Source organism: Erinaceus europaeus, chromosome 7 (assembly GCF_950295315.1).
Source record: "Erinaceus europaeus chromosome 7, mEriEur2.1, whole genome shotgun sequence".
Lineage (NCBI taxonomy): Eukaryota > Metazoa > Chordata > Mammalia > Eulipotyphla > Erinaceidae > Erinaceus > Erinaceus europaeus.
In genome coordinates, this window is record NC_080168.1 from 38,080,141 (window position 1) to 38,094,008 (window position 13,868).

A 13,868-nucleotide genomic window follows, 5' to 3' on the forward strand; every position below is an offset into this window, starting at 1 on the left:
TCATCAGTATTTAACAAAGAAATTAAGTTAGAAAGTACTAAGCCCAGCCTTGGCAGGGTTTTAAGAGAACATTCATATATTGCAACTGGCATTGTAGTGAATAGTACTTTGTTTCTGAACATCAAATTGGTAATAAGAACCAGAAATTCCATTTATTTCATGGCATAGTGGTTTCTTCTTTAAAAATCTAGCTAATTGAAAAGAGAAAAGTCGTTTTCATGTTGAAGTATTTTAATTAGCAGTAAGGAGGCAAATTCCCAGTAATGGAAAAGCTGAGAAAGAGGCAATGGTGTGTCCATATGATGTAATATTTTACAGGCTTTATTGGCTGTCGAGATAGAAAAGTGTTTCCAATGTCACTTTACTGAAACAAATGAAAAGTTGAACACCACACATATATATGCATATATATTGATAAGATTGATCTCAAAACCAAAAAATAGAGTCAGAAGGTAGTTCACTTGGTAGAGTTTTCATCTTGCCATGTGCAGTCTAGTATTTTTTAATTAGTGACTTAATGATCAACAAAACCGTAGGATAAGAGGGGTACAATTCCACACAATTCCCACCACCAGAGTTCCGTATCCCATCTGGTCCATTAGAATCTTTCCTATCTTTTATTCCCTCTGTGATCATGGACCCAGAATCATTATGGGGTGCAGAAGCTGGGAGGTCTGGCTTCTGTAATTATATCTCTGTTGGACATGGACTTTGGCAGGTGGATCCATCCCCTCAGCCTGTTTCTATCTTTCCCTAGTGGGGCAGAGCTCTGAGGAGGTGGGCCTCCAAGACACTTTGGTGAGGTCATTGTGCAGCCTAGTTTCAAACCCTTTCAACCACAAAGGGTCACCATGGCACTGGGGGAAAGTTCTCATGCTCTAGTGTCTCTCTATCCCTCTCTGTTTCTCCATGAAGTGAAAATAATGGGAAAGTCAGCCTGGGAGCAGTGTCATTGCACATATGAAGGCCCTGCAGCTACCAAAAGAAAGAAGAAAGGAAAAAAAGGAAAGAAGGAAGGGAAGGAGAGAGGGAAGAAGGACAAAAGGAGGGAAGGAAGAAAGAAGGGGAGCCAAGAGAAGTTGTGCATTCATAAATGCTCTAAATGGATGGATTTTTTAGATGCTTTGACATACTTGGATCATAGTTAAATACATACAGCTCCTCCCAAAGCCCCCAAACACTGTTGACTGTTTCTATTGTCCCCAAGCTTTAAATGACTGTGTATAGAGGCGTCTGTGATTGTGGTTAGCCAGTTATAGCAGCTGATGACATTTCTTCCATTTAGATTCAAAGTCAACATCAAATAAGTGTTTTCAGGAACACCTCTGAGATTAGATTTCTATAAACAAGTTATACTTAGTGTTTATTACTACTATTCTGGGAAATTTCCAGATTGTTTTTCCCTGGGAATCTATCTATTCCAGAAAGTTTCTTTTAAAAACAAAAATTTAAGTACTATTTATTCCTAGTCATCATCACAGTCTTTGTTCTGCATTTGACTTCCTGGACACAGTTAAAGATCTATTTAAACAGGAAAGTACTGTTATTTCAGCAATTAGGGCAATAGGGATATTTCATGAAAAGAAAAGTTTCAGGAAACATAACAAATGAAATATTTGAACATTGCCTCATGCGTGGACAAATGAAATATTTGAACATTGCCTCGTGTGTGGACGAGAGCAGTAGATGAATGCCAGACACTATTCTCGAATGGATACATTATTACATGTTGATCTTTGAAGCACAATGTTTTAAGTTGGGTTTTAACATTATGCTGGTGTTCTATTTTTAAAATTAGGTATGCAAAATTTTCCCTAGGGTTTTTAAGTGAAAAAATAGCCTTTAAAAATGCCAATCTCGGGGGTCAGGCAGTAGCACAGCGGGTTAAGCACACATGGAGTGAAGCACAAGGACTGGTGTAAGGATCCCGGTTCGAGCCCCCAGCTCCCCACCTGCAGGGAGGTCACTTCACAAATGGTGAAGCAGGTCTGCAGGTGTCTGTGTTTCTCTCCCCTTCTCAGTCTTCCCCTCCTCTCTCCATTTCTGTCTGTCCTATCCAACAACAACAGCATCAGTGACAAAAATAACAACAACAACAAGGACAACAAAATGGGAAAAAATAGATTCCAGGAGCAGTGGATTCATAGTGCAGGCACTGAACCCCAGCAATAACCCTGTAGGCAAATAATAATAATAATAAAGCCTATCTTCCAGCTTAAAAAAATGGAAAAGATATTATTAATACTCGTTATCAAACAGTTCAGATAAAACTTTCTCATAGTAGAAAAGAAGTCTTCATTTTTTTCCTGAAAACCAACTAGTAATACGTTTTTGTCCCCACTTCTGGACTTTTCCTTTTCATTTCTTTATAATTTTTAAAAAATTTTTATTATATTTATTTATTCATTCCCTTTTGTTACCCTTGTTGTTTTATTGTTGTAGTTATTATTGTTGTCGTTGTTGGATAGGACAGAGAGAAATGGAGAGAGGAGGGGAAGACAGAAAAGGAGAGAGAAAGATAGACACCAGCAGACCTGCTTCACTGCTTGTGAAGTGACTCCCCTGCTGGTGGGGAGCCAGGGGCTCGAACCAGGATCCTTACGCCGGTCCTTATGTTTTGCATCACCTGCGCTTAATCCACTGTGCTACTGCCTGACTCACTCTTTTTTTTTTTTTACCTTTATCTATTGGATAGAGACAGCCAGAAATCAAAAGAGAAGGGGAGATAGAAAGAGAGAGAGAGAGACACCTGCAGCCCTGCTTCACCACTCACAAAGCTTTCCCACTGCAGGTGGGGACTGGGGTCTTGAACCTGGGTCCTTGCGCATGTGCACTCAACCAGGTGCACCACTACCCGACCCTTCCATTTCACTTCTGACTGTAAATGTTTGCATCCATCTGAACTCTTTCCCTCCCAGGTAACTTTTGTAATGTTTAATTTAACTGTTTCAAACAGTGACCATATGAAAGATATTACTATTTTTTAAATTTGTTTGACAATTAATTATAAAGTGCCTATAGGCACAAAAATGAATAGCCCTCAAAAGAACTGCTAGTTTATCACAAATACTGCAAATGAAGTAAAACAGAGAATGGAAAATTTGCTGAACACGAAAATAACCATGCTTGGGCTGGGGGAGAAAGCATGATAGACATGAAAAGGACTTTTACACCCAAGGCTTCAAACTCCCAGGTTCAGTCTTCAGTAGCACCCTAAGACAGAGCTGAACTCTGGGGGAAAAAAAGCCATTCTGTGGTTTCTCTGCAGCAGTATGTCATTTCATTCAGAATCCATTTATTTAACCAATAGGACTGAATGTAATCATGTGGTTTTGATCCATACAGAAAACAATAACATAAAGATAAGGCAGGGAGTCGGGCCGTGGTGCAACAGGTTAAGTGCACATAGTATGAAGTGCAAGGATCTGTATAGGATCCCAGTTCAAGCCCCCAGTTCCCCACCTGCAGAGAGGTAGCTTCACAAATAGTGAAACAGGTCTGCAGGTATCTATCTTTCTCTCTCTATCTTCCCCTTCTCTCTCAATTTCTTTCTGTCCTATGGAAAAAGAAAATTTTTTTTTGAAAAGATGGCCTCCAGGAGCAGTGGATTCATAGTGCAGGCACTGAGCCCAGCAATAACCCTGGAGGGGAGAAAAAAAAAAAGATAAGGCAGGTCAGAAAGCTTCCTACGAATGGTGATATGAACTGAGCCTGTGCACTAGATATGCATTTGCCAGCACTAGTGTTCCAACACCTTTGACTACCTATATCAAGCAAATAGTGCTGTTAGGATTTGTTTTATTGGGTTTTGGGGAGGAGTTGCTTTTAATTCTTTATTAGTTAAGATGTAAGTGGTAGTTTTATTTTTTTTTTTAGCAGTTCTTGAAATCTTTTTAGTTTTGCTTCAGTTGGAGAGATCATTTTACAATGTAAGTAAGGTCTGCAAAAAGTCATGCTATAGATTTATTCGACTTTCAAGGGGAAAAATGTAATTTTATTTTCCACCTGGGTTATCGCTGGGGCTTGGTGTCATTTTTTTCTTTTTACTTGATAGGACAGAGAGAAACTGAAAGGGGAGGGGAAGATAATAGAGAGGGAGAGAGAAAGACAACTACAGACCCACTTCACCACTGGTGAAGCATCCCATCTGCAGGGAGGGGACTGCCCAAACCCAGATTCTTGTACTCAACTGAGTGCACCACTGCCCAACCCTGATTTTATCATTTTTAAAGTATATTCTGTTCCAAGAAGCCATGATAATAGTGTGACACAGTCTTAGGAGTAGTGCTATATTAGAGGGTAATAATTAGTTTATAACTGAGTCATTAGTTACTAATCAGTTGACTCCTAATAGATCTTCTCAATAAGTCATAAGGCTAATTGATAATGTGATCAATGGAAATGAAGTTGACAGTTTGTTCTATTGTCTCTTTTTAAACCACAGATTAATGTAGCTGCTAAAAAGGGAATGAAATTTGTTGGCTTCATATCACAGCATCATCCACCATTTAAATGGTGCAATGGAACCAATCAAGATGGGGATATTGAATCCATACTGCATGTGGGACACAGCTCAGATGAGAACTGTAAAAGTTGGAATGAAGGAACATTAAGTGGGCAGTCATCAGAGAGTGGAATTGAGGAAGAGCTTCATCATGAAAGCGGGCAGTGTCAAATGGAAGATGGCAGCTCTGGTTCCACTAAATCAAGAAAGGGAGAAGGTAATGTTTACAATGAATAGAAGTAGATAGAATATTGTGGTCTGAGCGGTGGCACAGTGGATAAAGCACGAGGTCCCAAGTTTGATCCCCAGTGGCACATGTACCAGAGTGATGTCTGGTTCTTTCTCTCTCTCTCCTCCTATCTTTCTCATTAATAAATAAATAAAATCTTTTTTAAAAAAAGAAGTAGAATATATTGCTAGTATAAATTTAAGTTTTTGAAGGTTTTCTAGAAATAAGGAAAAGTATATTTTTTGATAAAAGCCTTATTGAAATTTCTAATTTATTTATTTTTAATTTTTATTTATAAAAAAGAAACACTGACAAAAACCATAGGATATGAGGGGTACAACTCCACACAATTCCCACCACCAGAACTCCGTATCCCATCCCCTCCCGATAGCTTTCGTATTCTTTATCCCTCTGGGGGTATGGACCCAGGGTCATTATGGAGGGAAAAGTATATTTCTAAGGATCATAAAGGCTGAATAATCATATATAAATGTGTCATAAATGTGTCTTTCTTTTTGCCTCCTTTTTTGTTATCACTGGGGCTCGATGCTGGCACTATGAATCCACTGCTCTTAGAAGCCATTTTTTCCATTGTATTGGATAGGATGGAGAAAAATTAAGAGAGGAGTGGGAGATAGAGAGGGAAAGAAAAAAATAAACACTTGCAGACCTGCTTCACCGTTTGTGAGGTGATCGCTCTGAAGGTGGAGAGCCAGGAGCTTGAACCAGGATCCTTCTGTGGGTCCTTGCACTTCGTACTATGAGCATTTAACTTGGTGCACTACCACCCAACCTTGTGTCTTGATATTTTTTAACAATAAAAATAAGTAAGAACAGTGGAATTGGATGTAGGAGCTTTGGGTTTGTATGTGTGATCCTGAGTATATTTTTGCCTGTTGCTCTTGCCTTTTTCTCTTTTTCTTTTCTTTTTTTTAAATGTATTATCTTTATTTATTTATTGGATGGAGACAGCCAGAAATAGAGAGGGAAGGGGGAAATAGTGAGGGAGAGTGACAGATACCTGAATCACTGCTTCACCACTTGCAAAGCTTTCCCCCTGCAGGGGGGACTGGGGGCTCGAGCCTGGGTCTTTGTGCATTGTAACATATGGACTCAACCAGGTGCGCCACCACCCAGCCCTTCCTTCCTCTTTCTATAGTCCATCAAATAAATAAAATAAGTATCACAATTTAAAAATAAATAAGTTTGAAGAGTTTTCAAGCAGTTGTCCCTGACGGCCACACAATGCTATCCACATAATGAAATTTTGTGTTAAAAATTATTTCCCATGTATTCATTTGCCACTCCCTTGCTAAATGGAGGTTATATATGTATACCCCCCTTTTTTAAAAAAAAAAAGAGTGAATTTTTTTAAAGAAAAATCTGTTTTGGTTCATGTTTGTTTTTATAAACAATGTGAGAATTTTAGTTTTGGTTTTTCCCATTTGGTGGATGATTTTCACCTTTGAAGTTTATTGACTTTCTTTGATCAACATTTAGAACATGAAAATAGCACATCATGATGAAGCAATTAATATAACAATAGTGTTTCCATCCTTAAACAGCTTTTAAACAACAGTTTTACTCTGCTTTGGCAACCAGTAAGTCTTCCCTCCAATTGAGAGTATTTTATCCATGAATTTTGGACTATTCAGAGTTTTCTGAAAAGTTCTACTAGAGGAAAACAAAGACTGTGTACCATAAAGTTGAGATCTCTGGAGTCAAGTCATCTGAAGTTGTTAGTAGACAAGAGATGCCTATGAAGAGTTCTGCTTAACACCTGGTTCAGAGAACTCTGTGCTAAGTTAACTGCTGCTGACTAACCCTTGATGAATGTTCACACTGCAGCTGCACACGCTGTTGACATCAGCTTCAGGGCCATGGTATGAGGTGCGCTATGTCTCACACACTGCACACATGCATTCATCCAGTCACACAACTGCCTTAAGAGAGAACCGGACACAGCCTGGGAGGTGGCACAGTGGTCAGTGACACTGGACAGTGGAATGGGGCCTCTCATTCTGTCTCTGACAATGTATGAGTCCATAATGCTCTGGCCTCTCTCTCCCTCTTGCTCTGTTCCTCTCCCTCTCTTGTGAAATAAAATAAATCAAATGAGGATGAGGAAGAAGAGAAGAAGTAAGGAAGGAAAAAAGGGAGGAAGGGAAGGAGGAGGGGAAACAGGGAGGGAGGAAGGCAGAGAGTAAATGAGCCAGGAGTTTTTCCCAGCTTATCATCTCACCCAGCCTCACCACCAACAAAAGCTTCACCTTCCTCACTTTTCTGCCAGTTCCTTAGCTAACAACCAACCTAATTTTCCTGCAGTATAAGAAAGATAAAAATGTAAAAGTGAACAAGAGCTGGGAACAGGAGATAACTCATCCAGCAGAACACAAACTTTATAAGGCACAAGAACCTTTGTTCAAGCCCCCAGCCACCCCATGGGAACACTGTGACAGTGAGAAGTTTCATGAACAGTGAAGTGGTGCTGCAGTGTCTCTCTACTCTTTCTTTCTCTATATAGAAAAATAAGTAAATAGTAACATGCTGATGTAAAGCCCTGGCAAAGCCCTAGTAGAAAAAGAAAAAAAAAAAAAAGGAAGGGGAGGGAGGGAGGGACGAAGGGGGCTGGGTGGTGGTATATCTGGTTAAGTACACACATTTTTTAAATTATCATTATTTATTTGATATAGACAGTATATCTGGTTAAGTACACACATTTTTTAAATTATCATTATTTATTTGATATAGACAGTTATCAAGGTGAAAAGGAGAGGGAGAGAGACAGAGAGAGACACCTGCAGACCTGCTTTACCACTTGTGAAGCTTTGCCCTGCAGGTGGGGGGCGGGAGCTTGAACCTGGGTTTTTGAGCTTGTAATATGTGTTAAGCACACATATCACGATGTGGAAGGACCTGGGTTGTATCCCCCACACCCCACCTGCAGGGGGGAATGCTTCATCAGTAGTGAAGTGTGTTTACAGATGTCTCTCTTTCTCTCCCCCACTCCTCAATTTCTCTCTGTCCTATCCAATAAAATAAAGGGGAGAGGGCTGGGCATTATCGCAGTGGGTTAAGCGCATATAAGGATGCTGGTTCAAGCCCCTGGCTCCCCACCGGCAGGGGGGGTCGCTTCACAAGCAGTGAAGCAGGTCTGCAGGTGTCTATCTTTCTCTCCCCTCTCTGTCTTCCCCTACTCTCCATTTCTCTGTCCTATCTAACAACGACATCAATAACAACAACAATAACTACAACAACAATAAAAAGGGCAACAAAAGGGAAAATAAATAAATATAAAAAAAGAAAAAGAAAAGAAGCATTGTGCAGTAAAGTGAGCCCCACTCTAGAGGTTTCAGGACTGGGAGAAATACGAACTTTATAGAAGAAGCAGGAGGTTCCTGTTGTCTTAGGGTTTAAGAAGGCAACAGAGATGACCAGTAACAATGGAGAGAGGTCTAGACCCATCTTGTCTGTTTGGGAATCTTTGACTCCCCGACTAGGGCACCAGCTGATAGGGTAGCCTGATAGTGAAAGTCATCATTGAAGTATGCCAGTCTCTTGCCCTTATTCAGCTTTTGTAGTCCTTGCTTTGATAAGGTTAGCTTTGGAGTGACTAAGGGAAGTGTCATAGGAAGTAGGTGAGGAGCGTGTTTAAGTCTAAGTAGACACTTTCATTAGGAACTTTATGGTGTCTTTTTAGGTCTTTCTAGTTGCTTGCTGCATATACTGACTCACTGCAGACTATTGTGCACTTTTGCATTCAGGTATATATTTTGTCCTAATTTATGGATACATGTGAACATATGCTATATCTCAAGGGACCTGGTCTATATCTAGGTTTTGGAACTTTGTTAGGAAGTGAACCACCTGAAATGGAATTAGAGAATCCTATGAAAGGAAAGGTCTCACCTGAGTAATGAGGCTGAAGGGTTGACATTCCATGTCTGACATTTCTGGACATAGTCTGAAGTGAAACTTGCTGAGGTGGTACTTGTTACTTGAGTCAGATGACCCCACCTATGTGTCCTGGAGCACCACTTCCCCAGAGCTCCACCCCAGTAGGGAAAGAGAGAGACAGGCTGGGAGTATGGATCGACCTGCCAATGCCCATGTTCACTGGGGAAGCAATTACAGAAGACAGACCTTCTTCCACTTTCTGTACTCCATAATGTCCCTTGGTCCATGCTCCCAGAGGGATAAAGAATAAGAAAGCTATCACGGGAGGGGGGGACTCTGGTGGTGGGAATTGTGTGGCATTGTACCCCTCTTATCCTATGGTATTTGTCAGTATTTCCTTTTTATAAATAAAAATTATTTTTAAAAAAGGCAATAGATAGTTATTGCTATAACCAAATCATTGGGTTAACCTTGAAAATACCATTATTAGAATTTTCTGTATCATACAAGACCTTACCATAATTTATGCCCTTTTATGCTACTTACTTATACCTGTATCTTATAAAGGAACACCACCAGTTGCTTCTGTTCTCTGTGGTCTAAGCTTTTAGGAAATTTAATATTTCAAAAAACAAGTCATTATTAGAAACGCATTAACAATTTGAGCCCACTGTTAAAATTCAATCTGATTACTAATTTGAAGTCTTAAGTGCCTAGGTTGAAGGAACATTTACTCAGTCTATGATCTATGCAACAAAAATTTTGAGACATTCAATCCATTTTTTCCCCTCTTTTATAAATTGAATAGTAATTTGTGAGACTGTAAGTTAATACTAGTGCATATTAACACCATTCCCACCACCAAAGGTCTATGTCCCATTCCCCATCTCCCTAGTGAAGCTGAATGTCTACCCTCACCCTCCATCCAGAGATTTTTACTTTGGTGCCCTACTCCAAACTCAGTCATATTCTGCTTTGAGTTTCCCTTTATGTTCTTCTTTCTCAACTTCTGTTTATGAGTGGGATCATCCGATACTCATCTTTGTCTTTTTGACTTAGCTCACTTAACATAATTCCTTCTAGCTCCATCCAAGATGGGTTCATTGTTCTTAATAGCTGCATTGTATAAATATACCACAGCTTTCTCAGCCACTCATCTGTTGTTGAATACCTGGTTTGCTTCCAGGTTTTAGCTATTGCAAATTGTGCTGCTATGAACATAGGTGTAAGCATATCTTTTTGGTTGGGTGTTATGGAGTCCTTAGGATATATCCCAAGGAGACAAATTACTGGGTCATATGGGAGGTCTATTTCTAACCTTGTGAGGATACTCCAGACTGCTCTACACAGAGGCTGGACCAATTTACATTCCTATAAGCAATGTAGGAGGGTTCTTTTGTCCCCACAACTTCTCCAGAATTTGTTGCTGCTGTCATTTTTGATGTATGACATTCTCATAGGGATGAGGTGGTATCTCAATGTTGTCTTTATTTGCATGTCTCTGACAAACAGTGACCTGAAGCAATTTTTTTCATATGTTTGTTAGCTTTTTGTATCTCTTCTGTAGTGAACATTTTGTTCATATCCTCTGCCCATTTTTGGATGGGGTCATTTGCTTTTTTGTTGCTAATTTTCGTGAGTTCTTTATATATTTTGGTTATTAGTCTCTTGTCTGATATATGGCATGTGAAGATCTCAAATTCTGTGAGGGGTCTCTTGGTTTGTGTGATGGTTTCTTTGGCTGTGCAGAAGCTTTTCAATTTGATGTAGTCCCACTTATTTAAGAGAGCCTCCTTCCTCCATTTAATACTTTGTGGCCCCTTATCAAAGATTAGATGTCCATAGGTGTAGACTCCACTTTCTACTAACTCACTTTCTAAATAGTTTATTTTTTAATCAAATACTTCTTGTATTTTTTATTACTGGACATATAAATAGAAATTGAGAGGGAGACAGAGAAGGAGAGAGACATCTGCAACCCTACTTCACCACTCATGAAGCTTTCCCCATGCAGGTGAGGACCAGGGGCTTGAACCCAGGTCCTTGTGCATTGTAATGTGTATGCTTTTAACCAGGTGCACCACTGCCTGGCCCCTTATACTTCTTGTATTTTCTACAGCAGTTGCACTTAACTTTAGAAAGGGTAGGTACAAAGAAGTGTTTCTTGAGGAATCCAGCAAAATCCATGAAGATTCAAGCCACAGAAATGTACATCACACCCATGTCCCCAACACTTGGTCTGAAATACAAAGGGCATTATACTTTTAAAACACAGCCATAGATACAGGTCCGTAAGCTGACCCCAAACTAAGAATTTACCAAATTCCATGTCTAAGAATGTACTCTTTATGTGACTCTCACACATGTGTAGCATTTGTATAACAAAAATTTAGAAATAATTTGTCCATCAATAGAATAGCACTCTAGAATGTGTAGCAGCTAAACTAAATGAATGAATCTATATTACTAATTACAAGTTTTATAGAGAATGAAGCACAGAGAGAAATAGAGAAGAGAGAGAGACACACAGAGAGAAGGAAAAACACCTGCAGCACTGCTCCACTGCTGATGATGCTTCACCCCTGCAGGTGTGGACTGGGGACTTGAACCCCATTTCTTGCATATGGTGTGTGCACTCTACTAGGTGTGCCTCCACCCAGCCCCTACTAATTAAATTTAACAAACATTTTTAAATTTTTTAAATCTTTATTGATTTTGAATAGAGACAGAGAGAAATTGTGAGGGGAGGGGGAATAATGTGGAAGAGAGGCAGAGAGAAACCTGCAGACCTGCTTTACCACTCGTGAAGCTTTCCCCCCTGAAGGTGGGGACCAGGGTCTTGCGCACTGTAATGTATGCACTTAACCAGGTGCGCCACAAACATTTTTAACAACAAAATCAATTTGTAGTTTGACATGTTTAATTTTAATTGAAAAATAATGCATATGTATTATGTATAACTATATAAAAGATATATTAAAAGAATACAAGTTTGTGTGGAAATGATAAACACCAAATACACCATAGTAACTATTTTGGAAAATCAGGTTAGGGAAGACTACATAGAAGACTGAATCATAGGGAGTCGGGCTGTAGCGCAGCGGGTTAAGCGCAGGTGGCGCAAAGCACAAGGACCGGCATAAGGATCCCGGTTCGAACCCCGGCTCCCCACCTGCAGGGGAGTCGCTTCACAAGCGGTGAAGCAGGTCTGCAGGTGTCTATCTTTCTCTCCTCCTCTCTGTCTTCCCCTCCTCTCTCCATTTCTCTCTGTCCTATCCAACAACGACAACAACAATAATAACTACAACAATAAAACAACAAGGGCAACAAAAGGGAATAAATAAATTAAATAAATATTTAAAAAAGGAAAGAAATAAAAATGGTCATTTATTATCATAATAGTGTGAGCAGAATTTAAAAAAAAACAACAAACAAAAGAAGACTGAATCATATTCATTTCTCATTTTCCTTAAAATCATTTCAAGTATGGATGGAGAGCTAGCTCGCTGGACAGGGTACATGCTAGCATAAGCATATGCATGCAACCTTGCTTCAAACCCTGGCATCACATGAGAAGAGCCGTGGTGCCAGGGGTCGCTCTGGGGTCATCATTTCTCTCATCAGTCTGTTTCTTAAACGAAAGAAAAAGCCCAAGAGCATGTTATCAGGCATGTGCAAGACCGTAACTCTGGAAAAACAAAAGGTCTGAAGTAAGCATAGCATAATGTTAACACAGGTAAAGCTGAATGGTTGGATCATTTCTATTATTGCCTATGCTAGTGTGTATGCTTAAATAGTTCATGATTAGTAAAAGAAGATTTTGAAGAATCTTTTTAATGAAATTTATTTCCCCCTTTTTTTCCTGCCTTATGAATACCTACCCTCAGATAGCAAATTATATACAATCTTCAATGTTTTTGATGATGAATCAACCTGCTGGACCTATCAGGAAGGCATACTGTCAATGAAAGTAACAAGAAAAGGATCTGTCATCAGTACACTTGAAGCTGACTGGCTGGAGCTAACAACATTTTATTACAAGCAAGGCTTGTCTTTAATTGATTCATTTGTATATTGGGAAACACCTAAAGGTAAGTGTTATGTCATGATATATTAGTAGCTAAAGAATTTGGGGCCAGGTGGTGGCACAGCTGGTTGAGAGCCCAAGTTATAAAGTGCAAGGACCCAGGATCAAGCCCCCAGTCCTCACCTGCAGGGGAAAAGCTTTGTGAGTGGTGAAACAGGGCTGCAAGTGTTCTCTGTTGCTCTCCCTCTCTATCACCCCTTTTCCTATCAGTTTCTGGCTGTCTCTATCCAATAAATAAATAAAGATAATAAAAAAATAAATAACAGGGCAGGGTGGTGGCTCACCTGGTTGAGCATACAAATTACAATGTTTTCTCTCTCTCTCTCTCTCTCATCCCCCTCCCTCTCAATTTCTGTTTGTCTCTGTCCAATAAATAAATAGCTAAAATAAATTTTAAAAGGAGTAATTTTTGTCTTTTCAGTCATAGAATTTGAAAGGCAAAAACACTGACATAACATCAGATTCTTTTTTTAACCATATTATTCAGTTTTGCTTATTTATTTATTTTTTTAAAGAGATCCTTTAAAAAATATATCTTTAAGGGGTTGGGGGGGGGGTAGCGCAGCAGGTTAAATGCACATGGCGCAAAGAGCACTGACCAGTGTAAGGATCCCGGTTCGAGCCACCAGCTCCCCAACAGCAGGGGAGTCGTTTTACAGGTGGTGAAGCAGGTCTGCAGGTGTCTATCTTTCTCTCCCCCTCTCTGTCTTCCCTTTCTCTCTCCATTTCTCTTTGTCCTAACAATTACGACAACAATATATATATATATATGAAAGAAACCTCTCTTTAAAAAAAAAAAAAAAAGAAGAAGCAGATGATGTGTGTGAAGGAAATTGCACAATGGTTATGCAGAGACTCTCATGCCTGAGGACCCAAAGTCCTATGTTCAAAATCACACAGCTAAGCAGTACTCTGGTTAAAGATATACATATAATAATAATAATAATAATAATTTTTAAAGAGAAAGAAAAAGAAAATATTTTTTAATGTGTTGCCTCCTAGACCCAAAACCTATTCTAAGTATTTTTTTTTTTTGCCTCAAGGGTTATCAATAGAGCTCGTTGCCTGCACCAGGAATCCACTGATCCTGGAAGCCACTTCTTCCCCCCTTTGTTGCTCTGTTGTACATCTATGTTGCTGTTACTGTTATT

At 39.5% G+C, this 13,868-nt stretch overlaps 1 protein-coding gene and 1 long non-coding RNA gene across 5 annotated transcripts in view; both read left to right on the top strand.

The window, feature by feature from the left end:
- Positions 1–13,868, top strand: part of RFTN2 (raftlin family member 2) — a 118,742-nt gene that overhangs the window by 69,301 nt on the left and 35,573 nt on the right. For 3 of the 4 annotated variants that reach the window (XM_016193115.2, XM_060194216.1, XM_060194214.1), the window contains 2 exons: positions 4,445–4,721; positions 12,518–12,721. In XM_016193115.2, the coding sequence (XP_016048601.1) occupies positions 4,445–4,721; positions 12,518–12,721 (481 nt within the window). The remainder of the gene's footprint in view (positions 1–4,444; positions 4,722–12,517; positions 12,722–13,868) is intronic. The other variant, XM_060194215.1, reaches the window with a different exon arrangement.
- LOC132539408 (uncharacterized) overlaps positions 1–13,868 on the top strand; it is a 107,611-nt gene that overhangs the window by 58,170 nt on the left and 35,573 nt on the right. The window lies entirely within an intron of this gene.